Here is a 21732-nt window from a genome sequence, read left to right on the forward strand (position 1 = left end):
ATGTCAATTCAATATGCAACTTGTCATTTCCCGCCAAGAAGAGCCCGTGACCAATTACAGGTTACAGGTTATATCGTAATTTATATTACGATATAAAGCGAAAGCTAACCAGCCAGGTATGATGCTCTCTGACGACACTGAAAGGAAGTTTACGTGTTTCCTGTCATTTCCGTCTTTTTTTTTGGCAGTAAAATTTGTGAGATAACGGAAAGCACGATTATACCGCTTTACTATAGTGGCTTAATCATTGCATTCTGATTGCGGTACACTGAATGTAAATCGTCGGCTGCAAATCTTCAAAGTTTCAACCCTTCTGATCTTACCTTGGCAAACAGCCAAACCAACTGAAGCGTCACTGCTATTCGGAACTCCGGAGCGGTCACACACCCGTCGGCGCGGTCTCGTTGGATTCTTGCGTCCATAGCTTCCCCTGCTTGCCTAGCTTGACTTTCGCCAAGAAGTGAATTTTTCTTCCTTCATTCAACATGCTTTCGCCATCATCATTAAGTTAAAGATTAAGTTGTCAGCAGCTGCACCTATGGCATATGCTCGGACACTGCAAATGAGCAAATGCTTTCCCCGACGGACAGCGCACGTAAGATCGTCTCCTAAAGTTTATGGAGCCCAGATTCCGCGAATGAGCTGAAGTTCTGCGCATTTCGGTCATGCATATTGTAAGACAGTATATAGGAACCATTGTTTATACATTCAATAATGGGGTTCAAAATAATGCGGCACTGCAGTGGATATTACGAGCTTCTGTGGTTGTGTCTGCGCTCTAGACAGTTCTCAAGCCATCAGCTGGCGACGCATCAAGGGGGAGAGACGTAATGACACATTACGCATATATGTTTCCCACCAAAAGCGTGTGTGGCATGTGCGCACACCAGAATCGTCCGGTCTTTAGGGTAACGCATTGGCTGCTCCGATGGTCAGGACCAGCTGTAACCTCTGAGAAATCCAAGTGGCTGTCGGTATGAGGAGTAGCGCTCGTCGAGTCGCATGGTTCCTACGCACGTGTCTTTCGTTATTTACGTCTTTGCAATTACTGTTACGTGTAAGAAGTTAGCACCGGTAACGCTCACCAAAGCATACGTCGTGCTGTAGATTCAGAACGTTGTACGAAGTTGTGTGTTGTTGAAAAGGTACGACGTTGTCTGTTTAGTTTTTGCTACACGATCACCGCTTAACAGGAAAGAAAATAGACAGTGACATGAAAGAAGAGTGCTCAGAGCAGAAAACTCAACACTCGGAATTCGCGTTCTTACCGATAGATGTCTCTGGCCATGCCGAAATCGGCGATCTTGACCACCCTTCCTGGACCCTTGGTGGTGAGCAGGCAGTTGCGTGCGGCGATGTCTCTGTTGAAAAAAAAAAAGGCAAGAGTGAATGGAATACTGGTCTCAATGTGCCGATGAGCTCAGTTATTCTCAGCCACTAATATCCGCCCCTGAAACGAAAGATCCCTCAAGGGAGATGCTAGAGTCGATGGCGAGGAACATTTCTATGGCAAAGGCCCTTGAGGGGTGCTACTGTTCTTGAAGACACAAACACTCCACGGCCACCGTAGACTGTGACAGTGATCCTTTCTTTGTATGTGTGTGCACGATGACTATTTGTCATTTTTCTTCTTATGTTTCTATACCCTCTTCTGTATTCGCAAATGGAGGGTTGCCAACAGAACGAAGAAATTCTTAACCACCATGTCTTTCTTTCTGTCTATTTGACCCACTATAACACGTTCATAAACTACGAACGTGTACGCATTCGTTTGGTGACACCGTGGCCTCTACGACCAGTAGAAAGCTTAAGCATAGCGGATAAACTGTGCTTCAGACATGGACTGGTATGCCGGGAAACCATAAATGCGACGAACATTTCGTGGTGGAATCTGGTGATGATGTGAGGCAAAGATTCCTAGGTGGGTGGAAAATAGTAATATGAAGGCTGGGTGAGTGAAGCAGAAATACCGAAAAGCAGAGATTAGTTGTAATAGTGCGACTTCCCCTCAAGTCTCGCTATCACAAGTAACCGTTACTTTTTTTCAAATGCTTCGACCAACCGCCACCTTACTTTCTGACGCGCTTATGCTCTTCAAGCCTTAATGGAGAGGGAGCTACGTAAGCCCTAATGAAAACATCAGTTATTGCCCTTCCGAAAACAAGTCTTCTTGTCGAAACATTGCCTGTGGGATAAATCTTCTTTAGTTCGAATACTGATAATAATGATCGTTTGTAACGGGTTATAGTTGACGAAAGTTTCACAGGATGCTGCCATTGGCGATGCTGTTAATGGATAGGCTTATGGCTTTTTTGGTGTACGGCTGATGCTCTGCTAAATGTCCTATGATATCAGAAACGCAGGACTCTACAGTACTGAAGAGAGTGTCATAGCATCGACTGGGTAATGTTTCCTTTAAGAATGAGGTGCACCAGTGTTTGGCGTTGTGACATGGTGTGCACATTCCATTCCCCAAACTCGAAAAGTGTCGATTTTTCCACGCATATTGCACTTTGAGAGAATACACGTGACAGAGGCAGCCACGTGAAAAATCATCAAAAAGACGTTTCGTCATTCAGAAACCCCTTCTGAGATGGCGCTCGTATAGAATATTTTGGTGCACAATGGTTAGCACACAAGTTTTCATACTTGTGGTCTGCCTAGTGTAGACGTAGTTTTGGGCATAAAGTTCAAGCATACGTAATGCAGCTTTGACATCTTAGTGCATTTTCCTCCCGTTATTGTGCCCTTATTTTTTTCTGGGATGTTTGCACCACTACTTGAGATATTTATTCAACCTTCTGCATTATACATTTGTGCTTTATGACTGTCTTTTTACTGCAGCTATAATACTTGACCTTTCTAGGTGCGTTATTGTATCGTTAAATTATTGTAAGTTTCTTGTAGGTTTGATCGTGCATACATTTTATTTCGTCGACATAACTTATTTTCTTTTCCATACGCTCTTTTTCCCTTTCTGTTTTAGTTCATCAATAACTATAATATTGTTCTTTTTTTCAGAATCGTAGGTTTGGTTACAGCATGCACTACCATTTTAACGCGATTAAGGGCCCCGTGTCCGAGAAAATCCGGCGTCGCCGTCAGTGTAGGCGTAAACGCCGGCGTCGTTGGCGGAAAATAATCACGCCGAATCACATCATACCGAACCACCCCGACCAGGCAGGCCCAATTCGCAAAGTAACATTCCAAATTAAAATTTCTCAAAGTAAAATCCGTCAGAAAAATCGTGAAGTACGACTTAACCACAACCTACACAGGTGATAGCAGTCGGATTGGAATTTGGATATACGAGAAAAAAGCCTGATAAGCAGCCAGGGTTCTTCGAATGCTATCGCGTTCCACTCTTAAAGGCCAAGGTTAAGCGTCCTCCATTTATTTCACAATGCAGCTGAATACCACGCTGCGACTTCTCCAATTGTTGTGTTTTTTTTTTCGTATAAGAAGCGAAAGCCTTAGTCAGGCGGTGTACCGGCGTTTGCCTCCCTGCCTCGCTTTTTGTATGCGATGAACCGGAACAAACTCATATGACTAACACAGTCTGCTATCACAGTCCGATGTTTTTTACCGTCACTACCACGTGACAATATTATTATATTCATAGTATTCTTATTGCTGCATATTATTTCACTGCAGTAAAAATGCACAACGAAGAATGCTGACCGCACCTGTGGATGAAATGCTTGTCTTCCAGGTACTGGCAGCCTTTGGCCACGTCGATGGCTAACTTAAGTAGGTCTGTCATCGTGAGACTTGGCGGGACACTCTGCAAGAAACAACAAGGTGGGTTTAAATATTGCATTCTTTGGGGTCAACGCTCGTTGCCAACTTGCTATAACGGTCAGTAATGTATTCGTAATTTTTCATGCTGCTAAAACACGGTAAACCCTACAGAAATTTTATCACCTTTAAACATGACGCAATAATCAAAACAAGCATTTGGTTGATATATCTCAATGTAAAGGTGATCAACGACAGAATTGTTTACATGAAATTGAGGAAATTAAGTTGCTGGCATTTTATAGCATGATTGCGTGCAACGTGAGAGTATACTGCGGCAATATTCAAGTGTTCTCTGCTATTAGCCGATCGCCTTCACTAATAACATGTCCAGCGTCAGTGCTGGCTAGAATTTATTCTTACGATCATTTCTGGCGTAGGAGCTTTTTTTTTGTTTTGTTTTTTGCAACTACAAGCCTTATTTCTTGGTTGATGTTTTGTCTACAATAAAGGATATGTTAAATACTGCAAGTATGCTTTCCCGCACTTTTGGGTTGCCTTACACAAGACAGGCAACTTCCCGTTCCCGGCACCATTGAACCGTTGGTATAGGCTTGCAAACAGCGAGGATCCGTGCAGCATGAAATAGATGGTATATAAATAGTTAGCGGCACCATCTCACACGCACCTGCATTATTTTCATTTCTAGGGTGACGTCCGCCATCACGTGTGGGTGGAACGAGGTAACGAGGGAAGCGCAATCGCCGAATTTTGCATATACATCATATTCTCCAGAGATGCAAGACTTTCGGAGTAGGGAACCCGAATTGAGCGAAAGACCAAATGACCCCAGTATGCTCACTTTCAGCTTGTATATAAAGTCAAGTAATGAAGTACTTGTAGCACTTGGGTGTTCCACATGGCGACTTCCAATATAGACAGTGTTGATGGAGTGTAAAATGATGGCTGTAATCGAGGGACACCAAACTAGTATGAAGCTTTAGCGAATAAGACGTTTGCAAAATCATAACGATAAAAAAAAAACACACACACACACTGGCACCAGACATCCGATTCGACGAACACGCTCGTTCCTGTGCGCCATTGCCGCTAACAGTGGACCGTCCACAAGCATGGCGCTAGTAATCGTGAGAATCGTATTACTGAGCTTGTTAATCCATGGCTAAGACGAGTTTGAACCACTAAGTTTAAACAGTCTCTTCTAAAGAGGGAAGCACGTGACTCAGAAATAACTCAGCAGCTCTGACAAATAAAGAAAGAGCATACTTTCTATCCAGCAGGTGGCTTCTGATCGAGTATCGATCGATCGAGTCTCATCTGCGTGTATGATACGAGGGGCAGATGCTGTGTATCTGTTGTCAGGTGCGTCCTTGAGTGTCTCCCAATGTTCCCTGCTTCAGTTCGGCCGTTCAGCTAGCAATCGGTCACGTGGCTGGCCTCGTGGGCGGACCCATGTTCGTTAGGCGAACACCGTGAGGCGATAGATGCGCTCACGTGGTCTCACCTTAAGGACGATGAACTATCGTCTATGTTGGCGATTGCACTGTGTAACGCCATATGGTCAGGCGTTCCAACTTGCAAAGAGTGGGGTGACGCGGAGCACGGCATTGAATTGAGTTGAGCTAACCATCTGCGGTTCAATTCACGATTCAAAGAGAGAGGGTTAGAGATTTAATAACGCATGCGCGCAACATCTTATGTTCCCGAGAGGACCTCAAGTAATGCGAAAAGAAGTGTTGCGCATTATGTTTCCTTTTTATACGTGATTGTTTTAGGGGCGAAGCTCCTTAAGGCGGCACCCGTTCGTCCCTCGTCGTAGTAGTAGTGTGTAACCAGTCTGAGAAAAATGAGAAAAAAAATTCCGAAGTTGTGTCCGTAGCGCGGAATCGAACCAGGGACCCCTCGCTTCCGAGCGCGCGGCGTTAGCCCACTACGCCACGAAGCACACATAGACACAAGCACCACGATGGCAATAAATACCCAACATTAACGAAAGGCCGCGTTTCTAGCGCGTTTCTAACGCGTTTGTGCTAGCGCGTTACGGCCCGTGTAAGAAGCTGGTGTAAGACGCTGTGGCCTCTCCGCCTTACCTTCAACGCGTTTCGAACGCGCTGCCCAAGGCGGTGGCAAGTCAAGTCGAGGAGCGTTTATGAATACGGGGGGTATACTCTCTCAGCAGTCATGTGATGGCGTCGGCAAACGCGGTGCACGTTCCGGCATGTGTAAATGGCTGCGTAAGACGCTGTGGCCGCTCCCCCTTACTAGAGAGTACTGCACGTCTCTAACGCGTTTGTGCTAGCGTCCCCTTAAGCGGGAGATCCGATGATTCCCTCCGGAGCTTCGTCCACTCATCATCATTCACCCCGTGGATATGCTGCGATTTTTTTCTCACGTCAGTATCTTTTTGCGCGCTTCGATGTGAACTCAACTATTGCAGCTTTACTAAAAGATACTCATGCTTGCTACAGGTCATGTGCTAGCTCTACATTAAGCGTAACACGTTCATAATTGCAACTTTGCGATATGTTCTTACTATGTACATTTGTCCTTAGTGGTGGTTTCTTTTGTTATTTTTTTGTTTTTTTTCCTGTTTTACTAGTAAACATAGCGAAATCTCCCACGCCACTTATTTCTATATTTTCTCCTTACGTAGTGTTTCATTTTTAGCTATATGATTTTGGTATAGTTGTCACTTTATAAACCAAAGCTTCCACGTGTTGCAGTTGATGAACAACAACCCCAGCAAAAAAAAAAAAAACGATTATCGGCGGTAGTGACTGCCTCGCTGACACGTACTGTCCACAGGTCCACAGCAACAAAACAACCACATTCTTTTCACGGTTACCTTGCAAGAGCCGGGCCCCCCGCTAATTCTACTCACCGGTTTTGGCCGCGATTCCCTGAGGAAGGACTTGAGGTCTCCACCGGGCAGCAGTTCGAGCACGATGAAACGTGGCATCTTCTCAAAGCAGACGCCAATGAAGCGGACAATGTTCGGGTGGTTGAACTTGCTGCGATAGAAAAACAAGAATGCGAAAATGTGTGACACCAATTTGGCTGCGACATGCCTGGCTACTGGGCTTTGCCCGTCCACCGAAGTCGGCCACCGTGAAACGTGCATAACTCCGGAACATGCGTAGAGATTTATTTCACTGTCCAATTTGCACGCGTCATATGCAATATTGTACACTTAAGTGTTACACCAGACAAACAGGGGCCGAATTCCCAAAGCTTCTGGTTCGTAAATGCTCACTGCCAACTGGCTGGCCCCCTTCGCTAAAAATATGTCCACCATGAGTATTGACTGGAATTTGATTTTACGAACAATCCTAGCACAAGAAGTGTTTGTGAATACAGGCCCCGGTGCTGACTGCACAAGACAATTTTTCATTGGCTAGTGGTCATTGCTAATAATACGTCCAACCTCACAATTGACTGGCATTTCTCTTACGAACCATCCTAACGAAAATCCTTTTTCGTGAATACGGGTTCAGGGGCCAAATTTACAAATCTTTTCCTAACTATACGCGTTTCTACGATATCAGGAACGGTGGACATTATTTACTCTCTTTTGTTTTGCTGAATACGGGCCCCTAAGCAGGAAAGAAATAATACCACGTATTAAATAATTAATAAAAATAATTACACACACTCTAAGACGCTTCCGCTTGACTTGTGCTGCAGATTGACCACCATAGTTGCGAAGTGTTTTCGAAAAAAAAAGGCGTGGACGGGTCAATGTCTCCGTGGCTGCCAGTGGCGCCAATGTATAGCCAGATTTCGTTTCTGATTTTTACGAGTAATCACTTTTTACAGGGAAGTTTTTATGGTTTGTCTACCTCTTTTCGGAGCGTGTTTCAACAATGTAAATTTATGTTTGTGCACCTTCAACGCTTTCAGAAGGTAGATGCTTCATCGACTTTATATTCACATGCAGACTCCGCTCCTCAGCTTTTTTCGAACTTTACCACATCTTAGTTTTGCACGTTTTAAATGTTGCTGACGAAGCAAAAAAAAAAAAGTGCTAAGAAATGCACCAGCAGAATATAATGGCACCCGACGGTTTTACATCTTGGGTGCAACTACGACACTTGACGACACGTCGTCAAGGGTCGAGGTTGCACGTAGCAGCAGCCGCTTCTATGTGCAACCATTGCCCGCGTGTAGCTGGAGTCTTATCAAAGGTCATTAAAGGCTCGACAAAGCAACATAGCACACACACACACACCGGAAGAAAAAAAAACTTAAAATAAGTACAGAAAAAAATTATATAAAGTCTAACCTATACTGCCGTTCTTCTCACGGTCTGACGCACCCACAGTGAGTATGGTTTTGAATGTGTTTTTGTCCACTTGTATACCGAATTTGGCAATATAACAAATTAAACTGCGCTTATCTGAGCGTACTGTTCTCATGTCCTCAGCTCACGATTCATCGGTTGTAATATTTTTAGGGATTTTTTTTGTACGATTCCATTATTTTCTCATCACCCGGTGTGGCGAGTCATCAATGCTGACGATATCGAAGACCTGGCATCATGCCAGCCATCGACCGAGGGCAAGCAGAACGTAAACTCTTTAAAAATGCCCTTACGAAATACGACGTCTAATTTGTTTACTGAGAAATTGCTCCAAGAGCACATGCAACTAGTGCCCCTCCTCACGTTGTCAGAGCAGACTGGCTTGAATTTACACTGCCTACATGGTGTCTACTGGGACTGATAGCGCAGCGAAAGCGCTCGGAGATCTTCCTCCAGGACACTGGCCCCCACAAGACATCGCCTTTATAGACACCACTGGTGGTGCGCGTTATCTTGTTTCTTTTGTATCTACCTCCTTGGCATCTTTCGCGTGCATACACTAGTCTTCGTTTCCTCCAATAAACTTTACTGAGTGTAGCGCTTCATCTTTGTCGTAACTTATTCTTGTGACTCGTGTAACGTGCTACAGTGCATGTTCATTCAATACGAACTAGCTCAACTTCTTGTTCCGCTTTTCGACGTTATACTTCAGTTGCCTCTTACTGCGTGTGTCTGCGAATGTTGTGTGCATGGGAGTGTACCGCGTACTAATGGCTCATTTCATGTATCACACTTGTCACTTGTAGAAGCGTATTTCCGGCATCTATTAAAGAACGCCTCTCTCTTGGGAGAGGAACTATTTGCAAGAGGAAAACATCTATGACCAATTCTTTGGCGCACCTCGACAACCGGCCACTTCCTAAAAGTCTTCATTTGTGTCCATGGTCAAATTTATTTGCGTGTCAAAGGATGAAGGTCATTGTGGCTCTTTCGAAAGAAAGTGGATATGCGACTACAGTAAGTATTTTTAGTTTTTTTTTATTCTTAGACATCATGCTTTTACTTCTCATTATCTTCACTTTCTCCCACTTCTTTCGTTCCCCTTCTCCGCTCCTTCCAACGCTGAGTAGCGGGCTGGAACGCAGTAGTTCAGGCCAACCTCTCAGCTTTTTCTCTAACGATAGTTTTCTCTCTCTCTCTCTCTCTCTATATATATATATATCTGACTCGGCGTTCTCGTACCTCATGATGCAGGCCTCCGTCACGAAGTCTTTCTCCGACTCGGGTGACGAAAGCTCCGGCAGCGTCTTCACGGCAACTGGAATCTCTGTCACCGGGGACGGTGCTTCGCCGGCAGTCGGCGAAGTGGGAGGAACGGTTGTTGGGAGCAGGAAACCCTGCAACGAAGGTGGCGAGAGCAGACGAATATGAGGGGTGTGTTCAGAGAGAGCAAGCCGGAGACTCCATTGCACTTACTGAATTGATCGATTGATTGATTGATTGACTTTAACATCCGAAAACAAACCTTTTGCTATGAGATACAACGCCCAGTGGAAGAATCCTGGATAATTTTATCCACTTATGCTTCTTGAAACATGGAGTGGATTTCTTGGCAGTCGCATTCCGCCACGTTTCTGAATTACGCCATCTTTGTATTTTGAACCAATCTGTGAGGGCGTGGCCGCGTTCTGCGCCAAGCAGAGTGGAATTAGTTAGCAGAATAACACTCCCGGTACGGCTCCTAGTATAAGGATGACGGACTAAATTTTCATCCTTATGTTATCATTCGCTGGCACCAAGAACATTCTAAGGTTTAGGGGAAGTTGCAGTCTCATACGTCTAAAACAGTGCACATTTATGTGTTACGGTCGCCAATAAATAGTTAAGTAATCAATCAATGCTGTGAATTGAGTTGAGTAAAAAGTTTGTGTTAACATCATAATTTAATCCGTAGAATTAAAGTGTTACAGCTTCCATAGTTAGAAACTTTTAAGATAGTCTAATTTCTCTTCTGCCTTTTTTTTTTGCTAGAAGTGTAGTTGAATTCTTGTAAACTAGAGGGCATCAAAATATTGAAAGCAATTATTGAACAGTGGGAAGGAGTTCGCATTCGGCGTCCACACTGTGTTGCGGAAACCTTGATCCGAAACTTCTTGATTCCGCAAGAAAATCAGCCGAGTAGATGCCATAACTAATCAAATATAAGACTGGACTGTAACAAAAAGAAAATGCCAGAGAAACCAAGAACATCGATGCTACACGCTTGTAAGGCGAGCTGATGCAAATTGTTCACGTAAGCTTCAGCTCGCCGTATACGAACACCAAGACGGCTACAGCGCACTGTGTTCTCGTCGCCTTTGCCTTCACGTATATTGTGCTGAAGCTCGACAAACTTGTACAACACGTCCAAAAGAACCGACAAGCTTCGGTGCAACTGAATGATTATACTAATAATAGCTTCAAATATAAGTAATGTGCTCGTAAACAGCACAATATGCGTCACCGAAGGCGGCGGGATACTACACAGTATGATGCGATCGTTGTGGCCAAACATTGTTGCACTGGAGTTTTGATGTACGAGACCAGATAAACCGGAAAGTGAAGCGTGCGTTTTGCTTCTTTCTTGCTGTTAGACTGATTCGGACGCACTCTTTCAGTTTCGGCGAAACTGTCCTGTCCGTACATACGTCACGAAAACTCCGTGTTATCCCAAACGCCACAGAATAAAAAAGAACGAAAGAGAGAGTGAAAAAGAACTGGCGTGTCAACCAAAGTCGACGCGAAACAAGACAAAATCGACGTACACGGTTATATGTATTTATATGTACTGCAATTGGGGATCATTAAAGATGGTACAATTTCACATAATTGCACAATACTTTTGCGTTATTTTCATTCCTAACTTTTCGTTCCTAAGCATGTTCTTTGTGATTGGCCAGTCACCTTCGATCATTATATCATCAGCCTCACGATTGGCTGAAATGTTCTGTTATGAACAATTCTGTCAGCAAAAGCTTTTTTGTCGATACAGGTCCAGTTACCTGCTACTTCATGCTTTTGCTCTATGACTGCACTTGTGCGGCAGTGTAATCATTTAGCCACGCAGGCTGAGTCCAACTGTTTCCACTTTCAATTTTCAACAAGGACGTGGTTCGCGACTGCTGGTCTTGCGAATCGAGCACTATCGCCATCGCTTCCTCACAAAACACGTTTCAATTTGCATATTGAGTCCATTTCACTTGAAACAACAGTCCTACAGTACCTTTTTAGGAGCAACGCTGCTACGCCTTCAGACTGCTACCGTTTTCAGAATTGATTACGTTCACTGATGTCGGTCGCATTCAATGAGCGTTTATTGACTAAGTCATTCACACCATGCTCGTCAATCCAGCGAGAATTCTCGCTGGGCGTTATGTCGCAAGGAAAAAGAAGAAAAAAAAATTTCTGAAAGTGGTCGGCCCTCAACGTGACTATATAATCAAGGAAAGGTTCAAATTACGCTCACATATGGCGTAATTCGTCAAAAAAGGGGCATCGAAGAAGAAGAACCTAAACTTTAGTATCAAATCGAAATCTGTTTTTTTATTACCAGGGACCCCGGGAGTGACATCCGTTGCTACCATAACCATAATCATCATCATATTCCATCTTTATGCAGGACGAACGCCTCTCCCAGTGATCTCCAGTCTTCCCTGCCTGCTTGCATTGGTTGAAGCCATCCTTAAGTACGAATTATGTTGCTTTCCCCCAACTACTATTCCCTTCGTCTGTAGTACTCTGGTAGACCTCCCACCATTTGCTCTGAGTATTACATGACCCGCTGAACTCCACTTTTGTACAACATTGCTGTATACTTACAGAAAATGTGTGTCACAACAGCAGCGGAAAGTCACCCCAAGGCGCAACAAAACGCATACCCGTGTCCGAGCCTATGGTCCCAGTGCACGAGCTAAAGACCCTCGCGAAACAATTTTCCACTTAACGTACCTGGTAGACCTCGCCGAATGCTCCCTGTCCCAGAGCCTTGACCAGGGTGAGGCTCTCGCGTGGGATGTCGGTGAGGTCCTGTAGGGTGCAGGTGGAGCCTCCGAACTCGTAGTTGGGGTTGAACTCGGTCACCATGCCCGTGGCCTGCCGCAACCTGCTCAGCTGGACCTCCGGGTTGTTGCCGCCCAGAGGCTCGGGACTGAGCGACGAAGGCAGCTTCTTGCGCGAACCAGGACACCGAGGGACTGCGACCGGGTTAGAAAGGTGGCGTTAGCGACAGTGTCTTAGGTGAAACGAAGTCACGCACGTGAGCAGACTGTACGGAACCGTAGCATGCCTGGTATTTGATATGAGTATGTAGTGTGGAATATCCAGCACGCCTAGTTGTCTCAGGATTAAAAAAAAAAAAACCATCGAGAGAATCGGCACAGACGAGCAGACGAGAATGCCGCGCTGGGTCTCTGTCTTCGTTCTTGTGTCGGTATCACGTTGGCTTTATTATTGCGATAGCAATTATATGGACACTCAAAAGCAGATTTCTGCCGTCGGCGTCGCCGTCGCCGTCGCCGTGAGGTTCCGTATCACGTCAATGGAGATGAAATCGTGGCCGCGCGCCGCCGAACGCTGTATGTGCGAGTGAAAGGGCGCGAGGGACGCGCTCTTTCACGGGGAGTGAACGCACGGCGGAGAACAAACGCGCGTTCTGCGCCGTGCTTCCTTAAGGGCTGCAGAAGTAGGCGTCTCTTTCCTCCTTTACAATCACCATATATGTAGAGCAAACGCGCCTTCTTCAGACGCGCGAGAGGCCGTGGGGGAGGGGGAAGGAAGGGACGCGACGTTTAGCTGCGGCACCAAGTGCCTATTTATATGAGAGGCTCCAGCAACAGTCACCAACGCCGCACGCATTTTGAGCTAACGCGGGCAAAACGCCGATGGCGTCGACAACAGTTCTGCGTGTTGTTGCTACCAAAGCCGCTCACCTTACTTCGTATGACATTGCTGTGTTGCTATCGCATTCATTGCTTCGCCCTTAGGGCGAAACTGTGACATTTTTTATGACAGCTCAGCAACTAGCCCCCCTTCGCATCCGAACCAAGTATTCTAGTATGGTCAGCGGGACCTGAGATATTGTATACGGCCTTTAATGTGAATGACTTCTTTTTTTTTCGCTCTTTCTCCCGTTTTCGTGGTGCTCGGTGGTTGGTGGTCGGACTTTCACCGCTTTTCCCACACAAACTCGCCGATGCAAAAGGTGCGTGCTATCGCTTAAACGTGTTGAGGGGCGCCTTCATCGACGAACATGCTCCGACGAACATCGACGAATTGTGCTCCGAGACGCACACTTGCTGCCGCGCGAGAGGTTTGGTGCGTCTGAAGGTTTAGAAGCTGTGGTGGAGCGCTCGGGTAGGACAGCCTTCCTCCTCTCCCGCCGCCCTCTCCCCTTGTGGTAGCTGCGGGAAAGGAGGATGGCACTCGCCTTTCACGCCGGCACACGCACCGCTTGAGACAGCCCACCGTGACGGATCGGCTTATTTCGGACCCTATGTTTCGGACCCTATGTTTCGGACTCTGTTTCGGACCCTATAAGATCATCCGACGTATTGGCGCACTGGACTGTGAGGTCGTGCCAGACGGCATTTCGCAATCACAGCGGCGCCGCGCACGACCTAAAGTCATCCACGTGGTACGTCTGAAGCCTTTGTACGCCCGCTGACGAACTTGGGGACTTTATTGTTTTGTTGTTGATTTTTTATTATTATGTGTGGTTTTGTTTTCGCTTTTGTGTTTGTAGCATCGTGACGATGCTTTTTAAGGGGAGGATATTGACACATGTACTTGTTTATCTTTCACCGGTGACCGCTTTTCACCGGCTAAGAAATGTTAAACATCGCTCGGCGAAGGACGCGCCTGCCTGTATCAGAAGTTTCTCGAACGTTATCGATGCTTCTATCCGTTGTCTGTTGTCACCGGCGCTTACGTAATCTCATTGTATGACCCACGCGAATTGTCTAGTACTTTCTGGAAGACACGCAGGCACCAGGGATTATTCTGGAACCTTCGATGACTCATGTATAAAAGTCGACGCGTTTCTTCGCTGATCAGATTTCGACGATCGCCGACTGTGTTCGCCGCTATCGTTGTGCTTCGAGTGTAGCTTGCTTTTGTGGGCACAGGGTCGTCTAATACAGAATCAGTTTCGTCATACACAGTTTTACGCCTGTCTTCTTCAGCGTCACTACTACGTGACAATATCATCATCGACATTAGCCTATGTTTTTTTGTACGTCCACTGCAGGACGAAGCGATCTCCAATTACCCATGTCTTGCGCTAGCTGATTCCAACTTGTGCTTGCCAATTTCCCAATTTCGTCACCCCACCTAATTTTTTGCGGTCCTCGACTGCACTTCCCTTCCCTTGGCATTTGCATTTATATAACAACTTTCAATATTACCGTTACAGATGTGCTGGTTAAATGTTTTGTTCGCTGCTGAATCACGCAGTAAAACAACGGACGCTACCTAAACGTCATCCCCGCGACAAATATAGAACTTCAAGCGCATCATTCTTTGATAAAGCGAATAGCTTTGTACAAGCGTTTGGGTATTCGTTTGCGTTGGCGATAATCGTCGATGGTTCCTGCACAATTTTCAAATAATTTATTCCTCTGTCTACGTGTTTTTTTTTTTTAAGAATATAGGTACACATGTGGAAGAGCAACACCAGCTTCCCCCTTTGGCGTCACTACATCAGTCAATACTCAGGTGCAGATAAAAGGAGAGCGATGTCTGAAAAGGGTTTCGGTTCGAAGAAAGCATAAGCTGGCGCCTCAGAGCGCAGACAGCTTCGGCGCCGAACCAGCCCCACCAGGGAGCAGGAATGTTGTGTGCTACTGGTTATATATCAAGGTAGTCATGTGACTTGCACCCTACACGCAGTGTTACATCGAACTATAAAGCTTGTTGACACACAGTTAACACGGTACTTAAACATGGTTTGTTTGGTGACACGTTGACGCTTTTCGTCAAAGTGTCGAATTGGCGAACTCAGCGAACTTGATTTAACTCCGTCCGGCTACCTTAAGTGGTCAACAGTGACAGCAGCATCCGTGAAGGTAAACAGAAGTGGAATCATGCACAAAACGAACGCTTGGACATAGCTATCACTGCAAGTGGGCTGGTTTTCTTCGGTAAAAAGTGGAGCGTTTCACGCTCTAAGCCTTCGCGATGTCGCGTCTAGTCTACAAGCACACCTGAGATGCAGTCGTTCTTTGCCGGCATGAATTAGAGGGAACAAAATAACAGGTCTACGAGAGTGGCGCATTTTCTGCTTGCACACGCTTAATGCAATGTTTAATTCCAGGTTTATAATATTGCTGCCTACTGTTCGTGTGCTGTGATAGTGTCCAGAGGCGCCAAGAACGCAAGCTTGAAATCGTACTGTAGCTTCTAGCTGCATCGAGGCACAAAATATTTTCGAACGCCATTTGTCAAATTGCCCAAAACGACGACAAAGGTCATCAACGCATGAACTAGGACAGAAAGCAAGACCGCAATAATGTGACGATTTTGTTTTATTTCTATTTCTGTCCACGTTTAGTGACACACTCTAGAAGTATACTCCGCCTACGTTATTAACAAAATCAGTCCGTGGTATGTATCTGTGTGTGTATCTATGCATACCCAGCGATGTGGACGGGGGAACAGCCTCTGCCGTGGCGCGTTTTGTAGTGCAATACACGCTTAATGCGGAGGTTGTGGGTTCGGCTCTCACGGACAGCAAGTTGTTTCATGCGCTGGCATTAGGAATGCCAAAAAGGAAAAAAAATGTATGTGAAGTGTGGGAAGCCGGTCACGTGATATATATATATATATATATATATATATATATATATATATATATATACAGTGGACATTAAGAGGAAAAAATGGAGCTGGGCAGGCCATGTAATGCGTAGGATGGATAACCGGTGGACCATTAGAGTTACAGAATGAATACCAAGAGAAGGGAAGCGCAGCCGAGGACGGCAGAGAACTAGGTGGCGTGATGAAGTTGGGAAATTTGCAGGCGCTAGTTGGAATACGCTAGCGCAAGACAGGGGTAATTAGAGATCACAGGGAAAGGCATTCGTCCTATAGTGGAAATAGACATAGGCTGATGATGATGATGATGATGATGATACAGTGTAATCTCATTGGTACGATCTTCAGAGAAACCGGAAAATAAAGTGTATCATCCGAAAATCGTATTATCCGAAATACATTGCCCCTAAAAGACACTGGCTGGGAAATGAACAAAAAAACGTGACGGTGGTCTGCTCCACATCACCATCAGGTGCATTTTGTTCCCTGAAGAGGCAGGATGTGAGTCGAGTGAGCTCCTAAACAACACCTTTCAATTTGGTGAACGCGGTTTAAATTATGAATTCCGGGCCTCAAAAAGGTGGGAGGTAATGCAACACATTTCTCTCGCATTTACCGCTAAATAGCCGCTGAATTTTTTTCGGCCACTTTCATTTTGCTTATCGCTCGTTCAGTTCCATTAAAACGACAAACTTGCCTGATGCTTTCATAGGCTTCATTATCTGCTGACTTCATGTGGTTATGGCTAACAAAATTGGTTTCCTGATTCCCCTTCTTGATATATGTAGCACAACTGGCGCCTCGTGACGCCTGCGGCAGAAAGGATGTTCCACATCCGCCGCCTAGGTTTGTGAGTGGTGGCGCTGGTTAACACTCACAGGGTCAGTTCTAGTTGAAAAACATAAATAGCCCAGAAAGTGGATGGGAAAACGGCGCCGCGGTAGCTCAATGGTAAGAGCATCGCACGCGTAATGCGAAGACGTGGGATCGTTCCCCACCTGCGGCTAGTTGTGCTTCATTACAATATATATATATATATATATATATATATATATATATATATATATATATATATATTTGTGTGTGTGTCTGTGTGCGTGTATTACGCTACAACGTACGTATATGACTTCATTTTTCATACAGTGTTTTGAATCTGTGTTGTACTTGTGCAAACCCATTCCCTTTTTATTCTTTCTGTCCCTCTGTTGGACAAGCCACAAGGAACGGAGTCTACCTCGCGCAACTCATTTATACTGTGATCTGCAAAAAACGGTGTTGTAATGAAGACAGAGAATTGTGATAAATGGACCTCAAGTGGGATTGATACTGTAGAAAAAGTTTGCACGTCGCTTGAGAGACGTCGGCACCTCGAAGAGTTCCTGCTGTCACCACTGCCATATAGCTTGTACTTCTATCAGAGCTGGCAGGTTAGTTCACGAACCACAAGTAGCTAAACTTAACGAGAGCATATGCGTCTCGGTGTAGAGATTAACATGCAGCGAGAGACTCGTGTAAACTCACATCCAACGACGAAGAAGAGGATGATGGCCACCGTGACCAGGATGCAGAGGATGATGACTACAAGGTGGTGCGTGGGTAACTTGTACTCGCCGTTGGTCCTCGCGTCACCGGAAGCTGCTGCGAAATGCAAACAGGTGCAAAAGACGCGGCAGTAAGTTAATGCGCCGTCGCCAGCCGCCTTTTCATGTGACGCCTATGCCATCAGCTTGTATCCATGACTGTTGATACGGATATATCGTCGAACCCAGATATATCGAACTCGAAGGGGATCGTGAAATAGTTCGATATATCAATAATGCTATAATGCTATAATAATGCTACAAAATTTTCATGGAGATTTTACAGCTATTCGTTATACACGATAATTCGTTATATCCGGGTTTCATATATCAGGGTTCGTCTGTAGCTGCACTTAACGGCGACTGGAAAAAGACAGCCGCAGATAAATTTGCCATACGTTGACGAGGGAGCATGATGAGATAGTTATAAGCATGTCGCATTTTCGCGCCAATTGTCGCGCTCTTAGCCTGGCTAAATATTAACATGAAAAAATAGGGTGCCACATGAAAGCAGTTCTTGAACGCCACACAAAATGGCTTTGATGGCCCAGAGACAACAAGGGGTACAACAAAGAAAGTTTACGAACACGGCATCGGTAAACGAGGGCGGGGATAGTTTCCTGAAGCTACGCGATGCCATTTTGTGCTTCACATGTCATGTTTATGACATTTTACAGATACCTTGGATGTATAATCCATGATGACATGCTGACAATATAATTGTCATTGCATCCTGAAGAACCACAGCAAATAACTTAAGTGAGTCGGTACAAGTGCATGCTTACCGACAGCGCGAACAAATCGGACGAATCGGAAGGTGGCGTGATGTCATGTTTGCTTTGTGTTTCGTCTGATCTGTTCGCACTGTAGGTAAACATTGCGTCGGAATCCTCTTTCTTTCTCTTTTCATTTTTTTCTCGCGCACAGTATCTTATTTGAGGAAGTGCGCCAGGGCGAGCTCTCTGTCCTTCATATATTTAAACATCTCTCTCACTGTCTCTATGGACGGAGCCTGTGACAACGGCATCTGTAAAGCAAACTAATGCGCTGCGTTTTCAATGTCAAGTAAGATTAAAGAAGTTCCTTCATACCTTATGTATGTGCCATAAAATCGATTCAAATCAATTCAAGTAACGCTTCATTTCCGACAATGAGTCGGAGATCTCTTGGATGCATCCGAGGACTGCTTGAATTATTATGTCCGTCGCTGATGCAAGCTTGGTTAGCAATAGTTATCATTTTGTCTCGAAGCCCCCCATTTTTCTCAATCAGCGGAGAGATAGAGAGAAAAGTCTTAAGGTAAAGCCAGGGAGGTTAACCAGGCTGAGGCCCGGTAGGCTACCCTGCACTGGGGAAGGGGGAAAAGGGGATAAAAGAGGAGAAGGAAGAGAGAAGTTCACACCCTGCACACAATCAGCGGAAGTTGCTGCAGGCTCGACTCACGTGGTTTACCGCTTAACATTCACCCATAATGCCTCTTTAACGCTTTCCGTACCTTTGGCGATATGGGTTCGGCCACGCGTTTTTTGGTAATACCGGCCAAGGACGAGCTGAGCTCGTCAACGGTACTTCGCATTTTCTAGCGATGCCATGGAAGAGCTTATAATTTCATCTCCGTGCTTAGTCGTGCAATGGCACGGCGCAAGCAGAAGCCAATTTATGATTTCGGGGGAAGTGAAACATTTTGACAACTGGGGTCTTTAAAAATAAGTTCGCCATATCTGGACAGAATTCCGGATAACAGCATGACACGGAAGGAGTTTCTAGCTTAGGCACGCTAAAACGTGCACCTTGATAACAGACCTACTTCACGGCCAATCATTAAACAGCTTTATCAGATCATTTATGGTCCGCTCCGCTCATACCGGTGTATCCTAGCAATTTGCACACACCCCTTCAGCAGAACGCTACCAGGAACACTACCAGGAGTACTACCCGGAACAGAAGAGGAACACAACGCTCACAGCGGCAGCAAGTACGAAGAACGCTGTCCACGTTCCGCTACGAACCCTATTGAGCGGAACGTCAGAGTGCATCTAGTTGCTTTCTTTATCGTTTTACAGCCAAGCTGAGAGCACGTCACTGGCGGCCGCGGGAGACGCGCTTGCTAGATAAGCGAAATCAATGCATTTTATGCAGCCATCGTTGCGCATGAAACGTGTGCGGAGCGGAGTGTAAGCAACGCTCTGCTAAAACTCTCTATTGTCCTCACCGTAGCAGCTGTGGCCATCTCGTGCCAGCCTGTAGCCGATGGGGCATGCGCACTTGAAGGTGGCCGGCGACAGGGAGCGAGTCAGGCAGAAGTGCCGGCACGGGCAGCGGACGTCGGTCGCCGACACGATCACCACCATCGCGTCGCCGAGACCCTGTAGCGAAGGAAGCGAACGGTGAGCACTAAGTTTTTGAAACAGGTAGCATGAAGAAATAAACTCGTAGGGTCTTCACGGCCACGTGGAAGCTACTGTAATGCGATAAGCATTATAGCCGTGCTATCTGTCATTCGATTATTTTCCATCGACATCCACAATAAAATCAGCCTCCTATGTAGGGCATCCGCGAACTATTTTTTCGGACCTATGATTACGTATAAAGCCTGTCAACCCCATTACAAACTCGATGTACTGACGCTGTCTATTTTAAGCGATAGCTTTCCTGCGGTCTTACCTATCAGACTGATCTTGTCATTCTTGATGTCTCTGTTCATAGGGCCGCTGAGATAAATGCTTGCATTGTTCAATGGTGACGTCAAAGACAACATCAGAGGGGGGAAAACAAAGGGGGGTGCGGTGGAGGAGTTTTAATCTACGAGATGCCTTTACTTTCTAAACACTTGCCTTTTCTTCGAGTTGTTGATAAATTGGAGTTCGCCCTGCCATCTGCGCCGCGAGCGCCCGCCCGCGCGGCTGTATCTTGAAAGCCATTTGGGGCGGGGGAAGGGTCCGCCCTCCCTGTGTTTTCGCGGCTGAGTTCGCGTCAATGCGAGCGCCGGCACGAAGCTCAATTCACTCGCTGCTGCTGCTGCGCTGACTCACTCCAGCGTTTTGACAGTGAGTGTTCCCGGTCATCGAGTGAGATGTGATCATGTTTGCCTGTGCGTGCGTGACAGCATGCTTGTTAGTTGAGTTAATAAGCGAATGTTTAGCTGTCCAATAATTTGCTCTCGCAATCGATGCTTCGGCTTTCGGGCGAAACTGCGACTTTTTTATATTTTTTTCAGGTGAAACGTCTTTAAAATCGGTCACAAGGGGTCGCTTGCTCAAATCGCATGTAACGAAAACATGTTACACTACTACCGCTTATATCTTTGCAGCCGTGCTACCCACACACATTACTTTGGTATCGTTGTGTAAAGGGAAAAAAACTAAATTATGGGGTTTTAGGTGCCAAAACCACGATCTCATTATGAAGCACGCCGTAGTGGGGGACTCCGGAAATTTGGACCGCCTGGGGTTCTTTAACGTGCACCTAAATCTAAGTACATGGGTGTATTCGCATTTCGCCCCCATCGAAATGCGGCCGCCGTGGCCGGGATTCGATCCCGCGACCTCGTTCTCAGCAGCCCAATACCATAGCCACTGAGCAACCACGGCGGGTGTTGTGTAATGGAAGGAAGCAATTACTTGCAGAAGTTTACTTGCATTAGTTGCACTAGTACGGTTGCACCATGAAGCCATTACTTTATCATGCATGTGTCGCGTACACAGATGGCGCCGTTATTGCGCGACGCATGATGCAATCGGAGCTAAATTTAGCCTCTCGTTCGGCGTTCAGAGAGATATGGCTCGGCAGTATGTTTGTTGCTACGTAGTAAGCTGAGCGGGAGGGGTCACGTTTGAGACAGCTCGCTCAGCCATAGTCAGTATAAACCATCAGACTAAAACCTGTGCTCATCAGGAATGATAAGTCCTACAAGCAGATACTAGTGTGAAATTTACAGCGAGCCTGTTAATACGACCGTAGAAGCGCTCGAAATCGCTATATGCCAGTTTTCGCAGTATTCTAGAAAAAATAAATAAAGCTACTTAACACGAAGTATACATTTTGACAAAACTGTTCAACTGGTGTGTGTGTGTGTGTGTTTGTGTCACTTAGGGGCACATTAAAATTGCTAGACCTTCGTTTTTGGCCCATTTAGAGGCGTTATAAGAAACGCCTGAAAAATGCGAAGAATTTGTATCTTCAGCAAATGCAGGCCACTCCATGAGTGACTGGTACCAAAAGATTGAAGTGTGTATTTTAATTAGG

The 21732-nt window shown here is 45.7% G+C and overlaps 1 protein-coding gene across 1 annotated transcript in view; it reads right to left on the bottom strand.

Moving 5' to 3' along the window:
* The window catches only part of LOC119458092 (leukocyte tyrosine kinase receptor-like), a 169745-nt gene that overhangs the window by 15401 nt on the left and 132612 nt on the right, over positions 1-21732 (bottom strand). Inside the window, 7 exon segments of the mRNA XM_037719908.2 lie at positions 1269-1361; positions 3687-3784; positions 6641-6770; positions 9302-9456; positions 12047-12291; positions 17429-17545; positions 19700-19853. Coding sequence (XP_037575836.1) covers positions 1269-1361; positions 3687-3784; positions 6641-6770; positions 9302-9456; positions 12047-12291; positions 17429-17545; positions 19700-19853 — 992 coding nt within the window.

This window comes from Dermacentor silvarum, chromosome 7 (genome assembly GCF_013339745.2).
Source record: "Dermacentor silvarum isolate Dsil-2018 chromosome 7, BIME_Dsil_1.4, whole genome shotgun sequence".
Classification (NCBI taxonomy): Eukaryota; Metazoa; Arthropoda; class Arachnida; order Ixodida; family Ixodidae; genus Dermacentor; species Dermacentor silvarum.